The sequence below is a fragment of the Rissa tridactyla genome, chromosome 1 (assembly GCF_028500815.1).
Source record: "Rissa tridactyla isolate bRisTri1 chromosome 1, bRisTri1.patW.cur.20221130, whole genome shotgun sequence".
Classification (NCBI taxonomy): Eukaryota; Metazoa; Chordata; class Aves; order Charadriiformes; family Laridae; genus Rissa; species Rissa tridactyla.
Genome location: NC_071466.1, coordinates 17,558,014 through 17,575,184, shown reverse-complemented (window position 1 = coordinate 17,575,184; position 17,171 = coordinate 17,558,014). Strand labels below are relative to the sequence as shown.

Sequence of the window (17,171 nt, the reverse complement as noted above, 5' to 3'; positions counted from 1 at the left end):
TCAGCACCCCGGGCCCGCCGCCCCCGTAACGGAGCTCGCCGTGGTCCGTGCCGGCGGCCGGCCCGCTACTCGGCGCGACGCGGTCGCGGCGCCGCCATCGTAGCAACGGGAGACGCCGCTTCCTTCGCAACGGGGCGGGGCCGCGACTGAGGAGAGGGCGGGGAGCTGCCGAGGGGAGGGAGGTCCACGGCTGAGGGGCCGGCGGGCCACGGCTGAGGGGAGGGCGGTGGCCGTTTGGCCGTCGCCTCCTTTCCTCGCTTTCAGATCAGGCGCGAGGAACAGGACGGGTGGGGCTTGGGGGGAGCGCTCCCCCAGTGTCCCCAGAGGTCCCCAACGGTCCCCAGCTGAGGGTGGAAGCCAGGGCCTGGGCACCTCGCTCTGCCGCCGGGTACCCTCCGTGGTCGCCTGCCTCTTCAGGGACAGCGCTGCTGGACTCCCAGCCAGGGCACAGTGCTTGGCCCTCACCGGGCCTTCAGTGACTTTTATAAATAACAGGATGCTTTTTTTTTTTGTTTTTTTTTTTATTCAAAAACCTGGTATCTGAACAGACATGTTTCTCATTAGTTTTGCAGGGCAAACAAAAAACCTCCCTGAGCCTGTTTGTGGGTTTGCAGAGCTCTCTCCAGACGTCAGTTAAGTCTGTTGAAGGTAAAGCTAACAGGATAAACTTTTTTTTTTTTTGACCAATGCAAAAAAATCTCAATGCAAAAAAATAGATACGTAAAATATGTAAAATTCTATACGATTTTACACAAAAATGTATATAAAAAAGTAAATAAGTTACACAAAGTAAAAAAAAAAAAAAGTAATTTGTTAGACTGAAAAACTTTTTTCAGGCAAAGCAGGGTGTGTTGTCTTGGGATATTGCCATGCCTCTGATGAGTTGTCAGCAGAAGGCTAAATGCCTTGGTGATTTCCTGGCGAGACGTTTCTTGGCTGTTGTATTTGAGCTTAAACCAATTCTTCTCTTTTTCAGTGCGCAGCTGTTCTATGTCTTTGACTAGAAGGGTAAAAATAGTACTTGGCATTTGTAAAATACTTTTCTCTGCAGAACCCCCTACGTATTTGCAGCGCAGCTTGTGAAGTAGGTGTTACTATTACCATTTTACAGTCAAGACCACTGATGCGCAGGTTGCCAAACGTGCTTAATATTTATAATATCGCAGTTACCACAGCTGAGAAGATGACCCCAAAATGGGAGTCTTTCACCTCTAGTTCAGAATAGCAGCCCCAAAGTCACCACCACTGTCTTGCAGGTTGAAGACGGGCTGTTGCTTTACTACCATGCACTTTTAAACCCACGTGCACTTTTAAAATCCCAGTTTGCCTGTTAAAATGTAGTGTTTAGTTTAGGATGCAGTATAAGTATGGAGAACTGAGTCACCCAAACAGGACTGAAGCAGAGCTGGGAAACAACTGCAGAATTTGAGCCATATCACACCTAGGAAGATTCAAGATCACGGTCAACTCACACTGTCAGAATTTGAGCTTTTTTAGACTTACTGCAAATTTTGATCTTATCCAGTGCAACTTGCAGCTTCACCTTAGATACCTTCTGAAGTTTAGAATTAAGGATACTCTTTATAAGTTTTCCTGTCTTTCCCTTTTTTATTTTTGTCCACTTCTTCATGGCCTTCCTTTAGGGTTATTAGATAATTCCTGGTGGTGAGTAACCTCACGTCTTCCAGACTGGGATGAGAAGGTGACTAGTTGAGGACCATGTATTTCAGAACCATATGATTATTCGGACAGCAAGCAGCGTGATCTCAAGTGGTTACAAAATGGAAAGTCACACTCTGGCAGCTGGTTTGAAAGAAGTTTCATAAATTTTACTGTGGGCTAGCGACTGATATTCCAGTGAAGGGTAAAGATCACCTCTTAAATCTTTGTGAGACAGATTCTGAATTCATTACAAATCTTATTTAAAGGCTGGAGCATAGCTATGCTGCTGCAGAAACGCCTGTTTCTTTCCTTCTTGTTCTAGGGGGGATTAATCTGCTAATGCCCTTTAACTTTCTTCCAAGCTTCAGTTTAACTGTGTAGGCAACTGCATGGGAGGAGTTCAGCCAAGGTTCTGACCATTTTAACCTTGAAATTTGTCTCCTCTTCCTATTTCTGTGGATAGGAAGAGAAATAAAAACTGTTCATTCCCCCTTAATGTCATACATGGATAGCTACAAAAATCTTTTCAACTCTCTTACCTCCCTGAGACTGCACTGTGGATCACAACAGGCATTTTTTTTAAGACAGCATTAACTGATGCACTAGTTAAATTCTAGTAACTCTTATCTTGGAAAACTATAATGTGCCGTGCAGTACTTTAGAACAAATTAAAAATTTTATTTTGAGAGATATTGAAGAACCAAAGTTGTTAAAAATTTCATAGGCAGTTGAATGTGCTCCTCTCAGGAAGAGGCCAGGTACAGGTTCTTCGTGCCCTTTAGCTACTAATTTTGAAGAAAAACACTTGATATAAAAACGTTTAAAAAAAATTAAAATCTGGATATAAAGCTGCATTAACCACCTTCTCCCAACTGCTTTCAAATCTCCTTGTAGCAAAAGCTATTTCCAGTGTATTCCAACTTCAGAGAGGGATGGAGATGAACACCGTATCAAGACCAATTTGGAACATTGTCTGGCTGTACCAGTGTGAGGGGATGTTGAACAGTGTATTCTGATGATTCTCTAGACAGTCTGTCTCCCAGCGGTAGACTAGAAGCTGAGGTTTCATTCATTTAGCCAGATCACAAACTAAATTCTCTAATATGCATGAGGAGCTGAAAATCTTTGGACTTTTATGAACTTTCCAAATAAACTTTCCAAATATTTTGCTTTTTGGTTAAAATCTTAGATCCAGTTTTTAAAATATAAAAATAGTGGATTTGAGTATGTGGAAACTGTAAGTTTAAATAGCTTTATTTAAGTTTCTGTGGACTACATTTAATCTTTTTCAGGATATTCTCTTGTATTTTGACATTTTTGAGGTGTAAAATCATTGTATTTGAATGATTGTCACACTCTGAATACTTTTGTTCCTAAGGATGGGCAACCAGTGAGAGCAAGAGACTGCTAGACTGCTATTGTCCTCCTGGTAAACAATTTTCAATGTAACCCAAAGTATTATTTTAAAGTAATGTTTTTCAGTTTTCTATACAGAATTTGCTTTTAGGACATATTCTAAAATCGCCTCCACAGCCAGTTCTAGTGCACTACCATGACACCAATGTAAATGCCTTAATTTTAGTGACAAAAACCTTTGTAAAAAGATAAAAACATTTCAAGTAGCTCAGACTACTCAATACCATATTTATACCAATACTCAAAAATAGTGCATAAGAAAAACAGTTTTATTACAATGATGTGTCACGTAAAGGTGATAATCAGTAATTGCTCTCAGGATACAAGCAGTAGCACATAAAATCTACTGTGCAATTGAAATGTGGTTTATTAAATCCAGGCATTAAAGGAGGGATGTGTTGGCTGCTCTTCATGCTGTAGACATTCCCAAATAGTTACTCAGGGCTTCATAACGTACAAGCCTTTCCACAGAAATTTGAAACCCGTCAAAACGTTTGCATTTCTTCAAGTAAAAGATGAACTGCTTTAGGGTAACTTCACTGATTTGTCTTGATGTTTTTTTGTTCAGTTTAGGAGAGAGTGTCATAAGTAATGTCAAGCCTTGTTCATCTACGGTAAGATTTTCAATTACTTTGCTTAGATAAGATAATGAATGTAACTGAATGTTTTTTCAGAAAAGTGACAGATGTTTTTAAAATGCAGATTGCTTTACTCAGATATGAAAATTCAGAAGAATCAGGTATTTTCAGATAGAGAAAAGAAACTACATTGATATTGTAGGAATTCAGTATATTAGAACATTTTTGTCTTAATGTCCTTCATCACAGCTCAGTTGTTAGGCCGTATTTTTAATCTCATCTGCATGACTGTAAATGCAGAATAACCATTGTTTTTGGCAGAGTCACAGTTTTTGCTTGAATTGCTGAGGTCAGATTTAATCGCCTGTTTCATGTTGGCTTTTGTTAAAAATAAATATTGATTAAAAATATTTGCTTGACAGTATTTAATTGAACATATGGTGAGTGGCTGTGATAAAGCCCTGGAACAAACCATAGTTTCAAGTGATCTATTTATAAGTTTCAAATAATCTATTTATAACTTACAGACTTTTTCTTCCTTTATTTTGTGCTTATTTCAAAATTAAAGAAACATATTCTTTTAGTTCTCTAGCATTTGTCTCCAGACACAAAATGCAATTACATTAATAACTCATAAACCTTTTTTTTTGGTAAAATCTCCTTGTTAACAGTTTTATGCAATTTTTACTTTCACTTTTTAAAAGCAAAAATTAGGAAAAAACCTGTTCAGTGCTTTGCCAATGTAGTGCCAATACCAGAAAGAGAAACCTGAAGCAGGAAAAGAAAACAATTATATTGAAGATATATTCAAGCCTAAATAAGTTTTCTTTTTCATTAAAATCTTTAAGTTTCTAGGGGTCCGATTTACATTTGAAAATACAGTATATGAACATACTACAATGCTTTGCTGAGATTATGGAATTAAAAAACGATTCAAATGCAAATATGTTTCTTTGTCTTTTTAAAATAACACATATTTCAGGAATGACTTCTAGCATTTCTTTAAGTGATGAGTCAGAGGCATTCCCTTATTTTATGTCAAATGGCACCACGGAAGAAAAAATATTAAATATGAAAATGCTATTTTAAGAGAACATTAATAGGTGTAACTACTTTTACCAATGCTTTTTTTGTTACTATTTCAGATAATTGTATGCCTATGAATTGTATCCCTTTATTCTTTCCTCTATAAGAGCATTTAGAGTATTTTTTTCATGTTGGGTTTGTCTGCAAATCTGCTTGGGACTGCTTGTGTGCATAGATTAGTAACTTGTGTAAGTATTTCTATGATCAGAGTCTAAGCAATTAATTTAGGGACTTGCAAGAGTGAAAGTGTTTTGTTAATATGTGGTAAATCCAGAAGCCTGCTCCTTTCTAGGGAAAATAACTTTGTTAGGATTTGAGATGTCTTGTTGGGTGTGGCGATTGCTAAAATGTGAGCTTCTTAAAAGCAAGATTTGCAAGTTCTTGCCTCCAGTTCGCAGTGCTCACAGGTGGAATACTTTACCAGAAATGTTGGTGGTATTTTTTAAATTTATAGAGATTATTCTTCTGACATTTTTTCTCTTGTGAGGTATGGCTAAGCAGAAGACACCTAACAAGTCTTGGTCTCAGCTCTGTCAATTATCACTTGATAAAGCTTTAAAAAAACAGGTTTTGAAGAAAGACCCATGGGGTAATCTGCTTCATTTTGGCAGAATGAGCTATTTTATATCTGTTTTATGATAAATTTATTTCCCCCTCCGTTGTTTGGTACAACAGGGCACAAGGAATGTTGGAGCTGTGGAGGAACCACTCAAGGCAGAAGAGAAAAATAAATCTGCAGATATTTCAAAACAAAAAGAACAATGCCTTGTACCATGTGATGTTCAAGCTAAAATTTTACGAGGGGAAAAACATTACATGTGCAGTATGTATTCATAAAGAATACTCTCAGCGACAAGCTATGCAATGCCACGCTCTGCAATCCTCTGCTATGCTACGCTATGCTGTGCTAATTTATTTTTTAATCTTCTTGAGCACCTGTGACAGCCTTTGACCCTGCTGCCCAGGCTGAGTACTGCTCAGAAAACTTGTGGTGCCGTGGTTTTGGGGTGCAGCCGGTGTGACAAAGTTAAAGTATAGTCATGCTAATCTCTCTTTATACTCACTGGTGAAGACAAGCAAATCCAGGCAGCAGCTTAACCCACCTACATCTTTGTTACCCTCTGAATGTTGGTAGCTCTCTCCATTGGACAGGAAGAGTAGGGTGTCTGCCCATCATTTAAACATTATAGTTAGGTGTGGGGGAGTTGAGTGGGAGTTAGTTAGTTAGTTAAAGTGGGAGGAAATCTATACTTTAGCTTGCCTTTTATAGATACTTATGCAGGACATTCTCTATTCACTGCCTTGACGAACTACATAGCCTCAGAAAAAAATGGTGAAAATTCTTGTCTTTCCCATATGATTTTTTAATATGTATTATTAATTACCTGACAGGTTTACTTTTTTTTTTTAGCATCAGGGCAAAAACCAGGACTAGCAGAATGAATGAGTAAATGTAGGATGACAGGAAACTTTAAATATCTGTCTTTTATCATTTGCATTTTTATTTTTGTGAAATCCATTAACTGGTCATCCAAGTTGCCCAAGGACAAGATGAAATTATTCTTCAAATCTTAAGAAGAGCCATCACTTCTTAAGACATCTTCAGTGCAACCAGCAAGGCTGAAGTTTTTAGCATCTTTGGCTTTAATCTGTGGTCTCTGTACTACACTTTTAGGTACCCTAAGGCTAAACGCCTTCAATATTCACTTAGATATCATAAATAAGTGTGTTGTTATTAAGTCAAGAATATTTCTAGATTTATGATAACAAAATGGATGAACATATTTCTTTTAAAGGAAATTTGCAGAACTCTCTTGTTGAATATGCAAGAAGTACAAAAAAGCTAGTAAGAAACATGATGGATGACCAACAGTCTTCTTTGGATTACCTTTCTAATCAGGTACTTCTTTCTTTATCGTAAAGATTTTTGTTTAATATTTATCACTACAGGTACTGTCTAATTGCGGAAAAATAAGCATTTATATTGTAATTGAAACAGTAGAATTACAGTTTCTATCACCATTCCATGTACCTCGGTTAGGTGTGTGAGTTCCATTTCTATGGGGAGCGATAAGCATCCCCTGGTCCACAACTTAGTGGCATACATGGCAACAGGGTAAGTGGAGGACTGCTCGTCCACATTAGTTGCTATCTCCAGTCCTGTCGTATTTGTGCAGATGGCGTATTATATTATCGTTAACTCTGATAGTAGTTTACAAACACTGTGCATCACTCAGTACAGATAAAAAGCCTTAATCAAGCTGAAGGACTTTTTTTGAATTAACTGGAATTGTGCCTAAAAATGATTTTGGATGAAAAAAGTAAAAAATCAGACCAATTCAACTAATGAAGGTACGAATCACTAACATATCACAAAAATGAACTTCAGATTATACTTACTAGAAGTAAAAAGAACATCTTTAGAAATGTAAAATTCCTCGTTGCAACGTAATTAAAGATCTTTTATTTGAATTTGCAGGTAAATGAACTCATGAACAGACTTCTTCTTTTGAACGCAGAAGTTTTGAGAAAGCATTTGGATACTCTTCCTTACAAAGCAGTTCAATCTCATGGTAAGTATTTTTTGCATTTAGCCTCGACCTCTTCCCTTTTTGTCTTTGTATCTTGACAAAGAACTAATTAAAGCAAAGGTAAGCAATTATAACATTTACAGTACTTATTCTGTGTTAGTAACATATAAACTCTGGAAAATTTGTGAACTGTTTTAAGAATATCATCATAGAGACTACTTTAAGTCATTTGCAACTGATAATTCTGGGCATCCTGTTTAGCATCTTGTTGATTTTTATGCAAAATGCCAAGTCTGATCATCGGTTCGTAAGTGATCTGATGTTGCTAAATGGCACTTTATTTTGCAGTGAAATAAAGTGTGCTCTGCATTTGCAATATGCTTCTTCAAAAGTCACTTGTACACTGGACAGTTAATCTTTTTTTGTAGCGTTCATCCCAGCTAAAGGAAACTACCTCTAAGCAGAACTCCTGGTCGTAGAAACTGCTTGTTGGAGTATGTTCAACACAGACCTGGGTTAACACTTAGAAGCAAAGGGTTTTTTAAGTATACATTATGATGTAAAGGCTTTTACAAGTATAAATACAAATATCTGCAGGAAAAAGACATCCGTCCCCAGACAATATGTCTTTTTCTCAGTACAAGTGTTACCCAAATAAAATCTGTAAAATGACACAGATACATAATTTTTAATTTCTGTATCATATCTGTTAAGATTAGAAAGAACTCTCTCTATACAAAATAATATATACTTCTTACTCAGCTTAATGGAGTTCAGAGAATTTTCATTTATAATGTAAATTCTTGACAAAACATTATTTTAATGTTTGCATGACAGGAAAATGCTATTTGAAATCATTCCTACATTACCAAGAGAAGTAATATTTCTGTGCTTAAGCTGTATGTGTTTAAACATATTTTGCTAATGAAATTCCTCAAATACATTGTTCTCCAGGGTTGGATTGCACTGATATTAAAGATACCGTTGGTTCCGTTTCAAAAACTCCAACTGGTCTGTACATTATCCATCCAGAAGGATCAAATTATCCTTTTGAGGTAATAATTTTTTCTCTCAGGATAGTCACAATTTGCTTGAGAATATGCACTTAGAATATATTTAATAGATTTAAAGTGTTTTCCTTGACAATTACTCAACAGATGAGTAAGAAATGTATTAAATCATGCAAATGTGTCTGCCATTACTATAATTTTGATTAATTTCTCATTTGCTACAAAGAAATGTCATCTCTGTCATAAGATCCTATCATCAGTTTTCATATACAGTGAAAAATGTACCAAAAAGGAAAACCCAAGGTATTTTCCAGACCCTCTTTTGGACATTGAGAAGTGCTGTTCTTTTCTATTTTAGAGATGGAGAACTGAGGAGCCAAGTGACTGATCCATTTGGCTCCTAAAATGTGACCTTTGGCTTTTTAAGTTATCCTGCTGGATAACTGTATAGCGTTGTCTTCTCTTGAGAGGTTACTCCACGGATGCCTATAGCTTGGACCATATTGTATAGGCAATTAAATATAGGTGCAAATGTGCAGAGGAGTAGGTGCTTAGCTCTTGCTGAGCATCATTATAACTGAGTCTTGAGTTATACAGAGAGTTATAGAGAGGCATCTAAACTTCTAGGTTTTGTATCCAGTTTGCAGGATATACATTATTAAGACAAAGGAAAAAGGATGAAATTCAGCACGAACTGCAGCTGTCATGCTTCCTATCACCACCTGCATTTTCCATAATTGCTCAGAGTTATGCTGCTCATCTAGGAGAAGAGAGTTTTGGGTTAATCTCCTCAGGCTCAGGACATTCAGATCCATACAACCACAAGGAATACTTTATTTTGTCTGTTTATTTCCATTTCAGGCTGTTCTACTTAAGGAAGTCCTTATGCATAGTGGAAAGACAGATATGGCACTTTCAAACCTTTAATTTTGCAGTACGTGCTGGGGTCATTAGTTTTTGGAGGAAAGAATGTGGAGTTTAAGCCAGCTAATAAATAGCAAAATTTAATATCTAACTTTATAGTCTTCCTTTATATATACAAAGGAAGGATGAATCCCTTTATCTCTAGCCAATTGGAACCCTACAAAATGCTACAAAAAAAGAGCTCAAACTGGTTATGAAAAGGCTTCAGAAGTATGCTGGCAACTGAAAAGAAAAAATGAACTTGGTTCTGCAGACCGCTAGTAGAAAAATCAGTCATTCTCTCTATACAATGCCGTGAGCTGAGGGAAAAGATCTGTAACTCATTCACAACTTCTTCCAGGTAAAAGAAAGGCAAAGACAGGTAGAAGCGTTCAAAGAACAACCATATTTATAGTATGAAGAAAATGCTGTGTGCCTCACCCCAGGATGAACCGTAGCACAAAATGCATCTGTTTCAGAATTTCTTCTGGATTGTGGGGGATTCATACCTCACCCAAATTACTTTTCCTGAGAGATGGTATGACTAATCTATGAGAGAAAAGTGATTTCTCAGTTCACTTACAGTTTTTGGCAAATACATCTGAAATGATAAAGTTCCTTTCACTTCAGAAGTATTTTTTTGACACTTTTCCACATTGGAAGTTACTGCCAGAATCTGAGAATCAGTTATATGAGTGGAAAGGTTCCTTAAGGAGAACAAGAAACAAAAGGAAAAATCCTAATAATTTGATTAAAAGCACAAGGTAACAATAAATAATGAGAAGAAACGTCTGCACTTATGAAATGAGTGTCTCATTTCTTGTCTGGTAGATGTTACACAGAACTGAAAAGATAGTGCCAAAAAGTTCTCAGAGAAAAATATCTAAAATATGTCTGTTCCATAAAGAATGTTGTTTTAAGGAAAACTGTTTAATGCAAATTCTTCCATGTGTTGAAGCATAAAAAGGGTACAAGAGAAATGATAGATGAACAAAAATATCAAAACATTAAAACATAAACAAGAAACTGTAATGCATTTTAAGGGGCTAATAGCCAAGAGTTCTGGAAGTTCTGCAGACTAGCAAAATAAGAAAAATGCAAAGAGGCATAAAACCATAGTACAAAACTAAAAAAGAGAAAACAAAGCCAGCATGAAACAATTTATTTCACTGAGGACCTTTTCAGCAATTTAAACGTAACTGAAACTAACCCAAAATGTCTTTAGAATCATTTACATAAAGATGCCAGATAAATGAAGAAAACTACTTCGACAACTTGATCCTGTTCTCGTGTTTTCATGTTTGAATCCTCACGTTTTCAAAAGTGAGTACGTATTTTGATGCTTAAATCAGGCTAATTGAAACCTGAATTCCAGGAGCTCTAAGAATATCCAGGTTTATTTGCTGTGGCAGGCTCTTGTCATCTCAGAAAATTGGTCCCAAATGGGCTTTCATCTGAGCATTTAAACAAACATGAGGCAATTAAAACCAATTTAGTTTCTGGAAAATTGAATCATGATCACTTTCTGAGACATTTTTCAATGAGTAAATGTAGATCAATGATATTTCTAAGGTGGGCCAGACAAACTAAGGTGTTTGGAATATACCCCTTATACACACTAAAGATGGAAAGGGAAGAAATATTCAATAAAAGCATCCTCCTGCTCATTTAATTTAAATTGTACCTGTAACAGTCATGCCCCTCATACCTTCTACAATGTGTGACATAGAACAAGCTGTAAAGTGGATTAGCTGTTATAAGGCTTTAAGAAAGAAAATTGCATCATTTCCAGCATATAAGGGATCAAGAAACTATGGAGCGGTGACTGGTTTTTGTGTATCTCATATTTTTACTTAGCTGGTGTATGTTTTGGTGCCACATCTAACTGGCTGATGACCTTTCATGTAGAACCAAATCTCTTCCTTCTGAGAATTATCAACACTGCCAGTGATTTATACTGGACTGAAGATTGATATTGTGACCAAGTGGTCTCCTCTTTGTATTTCTGACTTACAGAGAGAGGAGTAGCCAAGCATGCAGTCATCTTCTCAACACAGCAGATGAGGCAGTGGGATTATTTTTAATGAGTTTTAGGTATTTGCATCTAAATATTCATTTTGGAATCATCGGTATGTCTTTTTATTTCAGTTCCACCCTCCTTGGGTGACTGAAATAAGCATGTGATTCTCCAAGGAATAAAGCCCATAATTTTCTTCTGTGCACATGACCCTTACTATGATTAATTCGTTATTTGTGTTGCAAGGATTGCTCAGAGCATCCAATGGCATTGATTTACCTGAAGATCCAAGATTCCCAGGTTGTATTAGATCACATTGCAGCTCTGTCCTGTTGCTTTCTTGTTGTTCATAGAGAAGCTGTTGTTAAGTCACAGAGGTTCTGAATATGATGTTGGTGTGTTCCTGCCAAGGAACAAGTCTTTAGAGTCAGGAAAAATTTCTGGCTAGTACAGGCAATAGGGGTGCAACATATAAAACTCAGACTGCCACAGTTTTTGTGAGGGTTAAACTGACTTCCACCTAGACTCTACTTCTAGCAACTGCCTAAGATTGCAAATCTCTCTCTTTTCTGAAACATGTTCCATTGTGCACATTTCCTGTAACATGAACAAAAAATTCATATTTTACTCCATCACTTGTGCATCCGCCTACTGTTATGGTTTACTGATGGCCAACAGTATATTCTGAACTTTTGTTATCACAAGTAGCTTAATGGCTCCATAGCTGTAATGATTTTCCAGGTTAATTCTTCTGATATTTGTCACATCGGGAGATACCTACAAACAAGCCTTTGTTTTTAAAAACTAATTAAGCATGGTCTCCCCTAGAACTACTTTGAACAGCTTAAGTGGTGCAGTGCCTAAATGTGCAATATGCACTTTTCTACATTAGGATGCCCAGACTTTCTAATCCCTGTTAGAACTGGTCAAGATCTGGCACTGGGGACGTACTTGAAAAATACCCCGAGTGACCTGGATACATTCCATCTCAGCTGAAATCCCTGGAGAGCAGCCAAGGGTCTTGGGGCCCTTTCTGTAGACAGTGGAGGTGACTGACATCTGCAGAGGGTGATTTTGATCTTGGTTTCCCAGAGCCACGCTATGAATGCACATTTCTCTGTATGAGGGGGATTACAGGGCAGACAAGGTCAATAAGATGCCTAATTTAGGGAACTCAATTACGTGTCTAACGTTAAATGGGCTGAGGAGAAAATGTGCCACATAATGTGATATTCCATAGCAGAGCAGAGGGCTGCTGGACCACTGCCATTTGACATGTTGTTGGGCACAAATTTTAGCGAAGACTCATAAAGACTCATAAATCTGAGTTGATCTTATGTATTCAGTGGGACTGCTCGGTTGCAGGCTGTTAAATGTTCACATTGGGACCTCCCTGGATTGGGGCCCCTTCTTATACAGAGTTTTTTTTCTGCTCCAACATAAATTATTATATACTGGGTTATTGCTATCACTTTTTCCATTTCCTCAACTTTATTAAGGGCTCTACATTTCCCAGGTGTCACAAACACAGTATTTCTGGGGAATAAGGTATGATAGTGAGGGAGAACACATAAAAAGTTGTGTCTGTTTTGCTTTGCTGAAACAAAGGTATATGCAGTGTTAGTGCCTATATCTGTAATATTTTACATGATTAATACATGACATTGCATGTTGCTTCCACTTCATGCTATTATTAATACACAGTAATATTTATCAAAGCTTATTTATTATATCTGATATGAGCAGACATTTGCACACAACAGTTTCTACTGGTTGAGGAAATATCCAAACCAAGCAGTACAGCAAGAACATCCAAGAAAATACTTCAGCTTCGTTATTTTATTTTCTTTGAGCTTTTTCTTAAGATATTTGAAAGGTATGTTACTTAGCAAAACCCTTGATAGTCCACCTTTATTTAATTAAAATGTTTTCTTCCTAAGAGCTGCTTCAAGAATGCTTAATCATAACTATGTCTATTTTAGGTTTTGTGTGACATGGATTTTCAAGGAGGTGGATGGACTGTGGTTCAGAAAAGGACTGATGGAATCATTCCATTTCAGAGAACATGGTCTGAATATCTGGATGGATTTGGTGACCTTTCTGGTATTAATTTTAAATACTCTAAAGTGCTTTGGACCCAACGTTTCTGCTGTCTTTATGTGAGCTACATTCCACTAAATTGTGTGAGATTTTTAATAGCAGAGAGAGTAGAGCTCTTGTTTCTAAAAAGTCTTATTTATACTTAAGTGTTTTTTTTCATCAAATCTATTGTGTGATCTTCTCAATAATGACTATCGCCCTCCTAGAGTCTTCAGCCATTGCCTGTCCTCAGTCTCACAAGAGGTGTTTAAAATGTTGTGAAATTTTCTTCCTGTAATAATGTACAAATTTTATTTCCTCTTTTTGTCAGATTTTTAAAAAAAAGCTTTAGTTGGTTTTAATCACATTTGGGAAATATTTCCTTAAAGCAGAGAAAAATCAGTAATATTTCACCATAGGGCATGCGCAGTTACAAACAGAATGGAAATAATTCAGTAGCTAATACCAACACAACTGTGATATTACTTCTTTACTGCCACCTAAAACCAGTTGTTTTTTCAGCAGTTTAACTGGGATTGCAATGGAAGCACACAACTTCTCCACTGTAGAAAAAAGCGCAGCTCATATGGGGCAACCTTTCATGGAAAAAAGTGTGATTTACAGAGGCAGCAAATCTCAAGGAATAGGTTTGAGTTTTGTTGCATTTCCTCGAATGCTAACATTTATCATTTCTCAGTATTGCCCTTAGGAATGCTACTGAATTCTGTTTAATCAAGTGGATCTTTAGCACATCCAGTTTTTGTGGTCTTCTAAAGGCATATTGAAGATGAACACTTGGAAGTTATCATGTGGACAATTTTCTAAAAATGTGACAGAGAAAAAAGATGATGCTCACATATTTCCCAATGAAGTAGGAAGATCACTCTGCACCTTCATTAGTTTTTCAAAGACATCAGACAACTTTTATTACACTTGGTTCAGGAAGGAAAGTACAAAAATTAGAGGAATCAATTTTTTTCTTTTACACTTTCTGTTTCTAGAAGTTTATTGACTATATATTTCTGTTTTAGGGGAATTTTGGCTTGGACTGAGGAAGATTTTTCACATAGTAAATCAAAAAGCCACTAGTTTCAGTCTTTATGTGGATTTGGAATCAGAAAATGACAAGCATGCCTATGCATCGTATGATGGATTTTGGATAGAGGATGAAACGTGTTCTTTTAAGATCCATTTGGGGCGTTATTCAGGAAATGCTGGTAAGAATCTCACCCTTGAGAGTATTTAAAGATAGCTGCTCCCTTTCTTAATTTGAAAAAAATGCATTCAAAACAGCAATACTTAATTAAGATAACATTAAAAACGTTTATTTCTAATCTGTTTTTCTCTATTTGGTGCATAATGAACACAGATAAATGGTTAATGATGTAGTGATTGGTTATGCCAAAATCCATCTTTACATAAGAAATAATTTTATTCTATTGCTTCAAGGTATTCAATGGGATAATAATTGAACAAATACTCCTTTAATAGAGGGTAAATTAATAAAGAAAATAAAGGAACTTTAATGGATTCAAATCCACAGAATATATATGTAATATGCATGGGATTTTGTGTGTTTGTGTGTATCTATCTAATGGTCCAATTCTTTAGATGTTCGTTATCTCATCCCAAATTTGCTGATGTTAATGGAAGTCTTCCTGATGTTGTTGCTTTGGTTAGTTCAGAAGTGCCCAGACAGTGGTGTACAAAGGATAGAGAAAGAAACTGACTGGAACAAATCGGGCCTACAGTGTACAACAGTTACTGGCTGATATATAGATACAGATGAATTTACAATTCCAGACCTCCCTTAATATCATAAGTATACCAAATGTGTAAAGATTTGTGTTGTTACACCATGTCTTACTGCTATTTCAAATTTTTTTTTGCATCATATTTATTAATATGCAAGAATGTTCCTTATTACCAATGTAATAGTTATTCTCTAAATGTGCTGATGCTTTACTCTACCTGTATTTGTAAGAAACATTATTTCTCTAGTAAGACAACAGAACCAGTATCACTGACCTCTGTGTTTTTATAATTCAGTTTTATCTCATGACTCTGGAGCTTTGGGCGCATCATTGGAAAATCTGAAGTTAGCAACTCTTTTCTTTTATCTTTTCTTCCACTGTCTTTGAGGACAGAAGCCTTTACCTTCATAGCTGGTGTGCATCACTAAAAGCAACAATATAAAGATATTCCATCAAATTTCAACTTCTTCCATATTACTCAGTATTTTATACTTTTTCTTTCCTATGCATTTAACACATTGACAGCCCATTATTTGATGCTCATGAGCCACTTCTGAAGAAATCTATTTTTCTAATAAATTCAAAGGAAAAGTTTGCGAGGTATGCAACAAGTAAGAAACGTTATGTTTCTCCATAAATAACTTATCCTTCTGTTTGTACTTAGGTGATGCATTTAGAGGATATAGAAAAGAAGATAACCAGAATTCAATGCCTTTCAGCACATTTGATGTTGATAATGATGGATGCAGGCCAATGTGCACTATTAAAGAACAGTCTGTAAAGAGCTGCAGTAACTTCAGTGATAGCACTGGATGGTGGTTCAACCAGTGTGGCCTTGCAAATCTTAATGGTGTTCATCGCTACACAGGTAGATTTCTTGCAACTGGGATTCACTGGGATACATGGACAATGAACAATAAACCAGTCAAAATTAAATCAGTTTCAATGAAAATTCGGAGAACCTATAATCCATATTTCCATTAACCTATGAAAATAGAAATATGTCTCTTCTTGCAATTATGTGGGATAATAACTGCATCATAAACACCTTTCATTTTCACTTGAACAGTTCAATCTTAACACTTTATTAGATATTTCCGTAATACAGTTACTCATTTTTATTATGAAATGTCAGCATTTGTAGTGTTCCCACTTGAGTTAGAAGGTCCTAAGAAGAACAGGGTTTTCAGAAAATGGAAGAAGCTTAGTGTTTGTCAGCTTTTATTCAACTGCCTCTTACGCAATCTCAGAGACAGCAGAAAAATTACAAAAAGGAGTGAAATGCTGACTTTTGAATGTGTTATTCTGCGCTCTCTGCATATCTCAATTGCCAAGAAATTTTAGCAAATTTTCTTTTAAAAAAACATACACCTGCCATTTTCATCATTATATTTAGGAAAAATAACCTAGGTTAATTTTCCAGAACCAGCTCTTCTTTCTATATTCCTTATCAGGCAAAATAATGCTGACTTATTTCAACATATATGTAAGGTTCTGTATACTCTCAGGGCCTGATTTTTATATAAGTAAGGTAGATACTGACATCCAAGAACTATGGTCTGTTTTATATTTAATTTTCACAGTCAATGTGTTTCATAATCAGATTTTTACTCTACCATTGTCTATTTCACGATTCACTACAAATAAACACTTTTTCAAAGAAAATGTATAACATTTCATATAACCTTTGAGTTTTAATTTTTGGATACATGGGCCTGATCTTATGTTTTTCATTCTTATTGGCATTCACTTCGTGAACGATCATGTGGTAATGAACAAAACCAGCTTGAGTTGTGTAAGTACATTTTAAATTCAATAGTGTGAGTTGTTTGAATTTCTATCAGTAAAAATAGAATGATATCAATAAAAATGTGAATGTTGTCAGCACAGCAGCGTTTCTGGAACCTGCCATCTATTCTATAGCAAATAGGCACGCTATTTCTCATCTTTGCTTCAGTTTCAGGAGATCAGCTCTGTGGTAACATATGGAATGAAATCAGTTAAAAACTCTACGGATTTCCTCTTTGCTGTCTTGCACTTTGACCAAAGATTAATACAGTGAGCAGAAACCGTCGTTAGTTCAGAACCACCACGGTTTAGAACTTCTGTCCAAACTTACATGCAGTTATAGGAGG

The 17,171-nt window shown here is 36.4% G+C and overlaps 1 protein-coding gene across 1 annotated transcript; it reads left to right on the top strand.

Annotated features, from left to right (window-relative positions):
- Window positions 1-3,559: 3,559 nt before the first annotated feature.
- ANGPTL5 (angiopoietin like 5) lies at window positions 3,560-16,815 on the top strand. Its single transcript, XM_054223012.1, has 8 exons — window positions 3,560-3,692; window positions 5,418-5,565; window positions 6,539-6,642; window positions 7,222-7,315; window positions 8,228-8,328; window positions 13,186-13,306; window positions 14,314-14,499; window positions 15,701-16,815. The coding sequence occupies exons 1-8, from the start codon at window positions 3,594-3,596 to the stop codon at window positions 16,018-16,020; spliced, it is 1,173 nt and encodes a 390-aa protein (XP_054078987.1). The 5' UTR covers window positions 3,560-3,593; the 3' UTR covers window positions 16,021-16,815.
- Window positions 16,816-17,171: the final 356 nt, after the last annotated feature.